The sequence below is a fragment of the Sesamum indicum genome, linkage group LG4, assembly GCF_000512975.1.
Source record: "Sesamum indicum cultivar Zhongzhi No. 13 linkage group LG4, S_indicum_v1.0, whole genome shotgun sequence".
Classification (NCBI taxonomy): domain Eukaryota; kingdom Viridiplantae; phylum Streptophyta; class Magnoliopsida; order Lamiales; family Pedaliaceae; genus Sesamum; species Sesamum indicum.
In genome coordinates, this window is record NC_026148.1 from 8670495 (window position 1) to 8674005 (window position 3511).

The window sequence follows — 3511 nt, forward strand, 5'->3', positions numbered from 1 at the left end:
ATAATGGTTTTTTGCCTCTTGCTTTTGATCTAATTAATGGCAGAGAAAATGACCCATGTGGTAGTCAGGATGAAGGTATTTTTTGTCAAATGAAAACAAATAACACCAACATGGGAACATGACCTATTATTTGTTTTCATATTTTATATCTGAAATTCAAATGTGTTGCATTCGGTGGCTGCTGTCCTTTTTTTGTTGCTTTTGGTTTTGTCTTATGGTTAAAAGTTGTCAAATTGTCTGCATTTCCTTGGCTGGGATGTTATTTCTTGGGATATTGGCATCTTTGTAACCCTTTGGACCCTTCAGTTGGAACCATTCTCTCAATGAAAACCATTTCCCCATTGCCAGGCTGAGAGTGCAATAGCGGCTCTGAACTGCAGTGGTGCAGTCTTAGGATCACTACCTATAAGGTGTGGATTCGTTTGTATTCCTTCCGTCCATTCCTATAAGTTTCCTCTTATCATGAATGATTATGCTCAGATCTTTCCACTTTTGCAGGGTAAGCCCATCAAAGACCCCTGTCCGACCCCGTGCGCCCCGCCAATCTATGAACTGAAATGGAGTCTCTGTCGAACTGATCTTCCATGAACGTCTATATATATATATACATAGAAACTGCTATTTTTAAGAGTACATGGCATCTATGTTTTTCATTTTTTTCCTGTGTTGGTGTCTCTGCTGGTCTTTTCACCTGCATCAGATGTTAATGGTCGCCCATTAAGCTTGTAGAGTATGACCATTTTCGAGGCTTAACGTGGCTTAATTATGCTGCACATTATGTCGAGCTTAGTAGGCAGTTGCCTCAAGGTAGTAGTACTGTTTCATGTTTCTGACTTCAAAGTTGAAGGAGAACTATTTCAGAAATTAATCATGTTCGTTTGTGTTTCATTGAACCCACTATCTCCATTTTCTGTCTTCTTTCTGTAGCTTTTCCTATGCAAGTGGTGTTGTTTATATAAGAATGGTCATTGCCATGGTGGAAACTTGATGCATAGCTTTTGCATGATGCGCAACTTGTGCAGGTTGAAACCAACATAGTTACAAGCATGTTTACACCTTTACATAAGGTAAACACAGAAATACATGAATACTTTATCATAGATCTAGAATTTTGTTGTAGTGTTTATTTTTGTGATTTTGTATTATGGGAACATGGTTGTTGCCTATTTATTCTTGAATCTTTACATTCAAGAGAAAAGACACAATCCAATTTGATCCTAAATCAATACGGATGCTGAAAATCCAGCCCATGTACCATTTTTCTTGAAAAGCATGTTCTTTCAACCTCAGTTTAAGTATGGACTATTGTCCCAGAAAAACAGGATAAAATGTTTAACCAAAAAAGATGACTAAATCCCATTGGTGGGTTTGGTGGGGTTTGGCTCTTTTGCCAACTTAAGCTGGTAGGAAGTTGTAATGAAATAATCACGAAGTTCAAGTTTGTGGGAAGACCAAAATCTTTGTCTCTTCACAAGTCATAATAGCTGTCTTGTCTTCTCCTCATGTGAAAATGACAATCTTCCTCAGTGGAGGACCCAAGAAAGAGTAGCTAACAATTAGCATTAACAAATTTGTTCTTTGCCACTCTAATTCTCTTGGTTGAAACAAACAAAACATGCCAAGATTTTTGGTACCATATAAAGATTACATGTACTTATGCCAACTGATCCTTCATTCCTACTTCAACCTAAACCACGTCATTCTCAACTGAACCCCTCTCATACAACATTTCTACCAAAACATAAACCAACGCTACACTGCTTTGTGATCTTTCCTCCACTCAGTGAGAATCAACCTCTGTTAATTATACCCACAAAGACTTTTCTTGAGATATTTATATACTATTTCTTGTAATAGGCCCTCCTACTCCGCAACCATTTCCACTGCCTGGGCCGCTGGTACAGTGAGCTGTAGCTGCTTGTACAACTAAAGCAAGAAGGATAAGCCATGCCCACGCGCCGCCATCCACTAACCATGCCTCCTTGCATGCGTGTTTGACAATTTGAAGTAATATATTTCACCAGGTTCTCTTTTTTGCTGAGTAGAAATCAACCCTCCTCCGCTCTTCTTCAGAGCATGCAAGAAATGGCATAAAGATTCAATAAATTATCTTTTCATCTTTATTTGACTACTGCAAATATATAATGATATATTCGTCACCTTGTACGCAAGAGATCTCCCATTTTATTATCTTCTTAGCTTTCTTGTGATACAAATATTGCGTTCCTAAGCTTCTAAATCGCTCTGAGTTTCTTGCCTCCTAGCTTGTCGGTTTTATCCTTCTCATAAACACAAATTCTGCCAACTCATGGGGAACTTATTCCCTCTTCATATATTACTGAGCTCGTGTATCAGATTATCAGCCTGCAGAAATAGAAAGGTTTTGCAGGTGGTTAAAATGGATGGCAAGGTTATGGAGTTCACAGCACCACTTCTGGTGAAAGAATTGCTGATGAACTTTGAAGGGTTTGGCGTTATGTCTTCAAGAAGATCTTCCAAGCATCTTCCTCTAAGTTTTGAACTGAAATTGGGAGGAACATATTATCTTCTTCCTTCTGAAGCTCCTGTGCAGCTGAAGCATACAGTGGCCGCTGAACCTGAACCGAACGCTGCTGTAAAGAGAATTAAAGTTGTGATAACAAAGAAGCAGCTTCAGGACTTGTTAGCAAAGAAGATTTCAGTAGGAAAGATTATCTTAGGGACTGATAAAACGTGTTCCTTTGATTCTACTGCAAATTGGAAGCCTACTCTCACATCAATCCCTGAAGAAAATGAATTCAACACCTCATAGCATGTGATAGCAGAATAGAGGAAAGATTCCGAGCTTATGATTGTGATGGGCAGCCATTGGGGAGAGGTATCTAGATGACATCACTCTGATTTTCAAATTTGTGTGCTTTTGTTCTCTTACGTATGATAATCAGTGTAGTGTAATTAGTTAACAGTATGATAATCTAGTACAGATGGTTGCTTTAGTTCAATAATGTTCTGATGATATATTATATATCACTTCTGATCTTCTTCTCGTGTGATTCATCATAGAATTCCCCAATCCTCTCCACAACAGACATATATTTGCTTTCCTAAATGTTTCACGCAGCAGCTTGGCAGGAAACTTTGAATCAGTGTGTACACAAGCAACAATCTTGACGGCTATCAAGTCAAATAAAACAAACAGAATAGTGAAAGACAACAACATAAGATTTCGTGGAAAACTTCAATTTTGGTTTATACTGAAATATGTTGTAGTATGTCTACATTGTTCCAAAGTGTATAGATCAGAAAACGGCTGCCCGAAACTACAACATTAACATATCTCCAACAATCCAAAAAACCAAAAAATATATATAAACCTTCATCCATTAATCTCCACGTCGATGACTTTCTTCGCCACTTTTGTCTTAGGAACAGAGATGTAAAGAACTCCATTCTTCATCTCTGCCTTAATTTTGTCCTTCTGGCAGTCATCAGGAAGCTGCAACCTAGTATCATACGAACTATAACTCCTCTT

The 3511-nt window shown here is 38.1% G+C and overlaps 2 protein-coding genes across 2 annotated transcripts in view; both read left to right on the plus strand.

The window, feature by feature from the left end:
* Positions 1 to 893, plus strand: part of LOC105160282 (polyadenylate-binding protein-interacting protein 12) — a 5078-nt gene extending 4185 nt beyond the window's left edge. The window contains exons 11-12 of the mRNA XM_011077598.2: positions 349 to 410; positions 499 to 893. Of these exons, the coding sequence (XP_011075900.1) occupies positions 349 to 410; positions 499 to 556 (120 nt within the window). The 3' untranslated portion in view covers positions 557 to 893. The remainder of the gene's footprint in view (positions 1 to 348; positions 411 to 498) is intronic.
* LOC105160284 lies at positions 1087 to 3009 on the plus strand. The gene has a single exon (XM_011077599.2). It carries the CDS (start codon positions 2309 to 2311, stop codon positions 2789 to 2791), a length of 483 nt encoding a protein of 160 aa, XP_011075901.1. The 5' UTR covers positions 1087 to 2308; the 3' UTR covers positions 2792 to 3009.

Coding starts and splice junctions, on each gene's coding strand:
- LOC105160284 (XM_011077599.2), top strand. CDS start 2,309: ATGGGGAACTTATTCCCTCTTCATATATTACTGAGCTCGTGTATCAGA.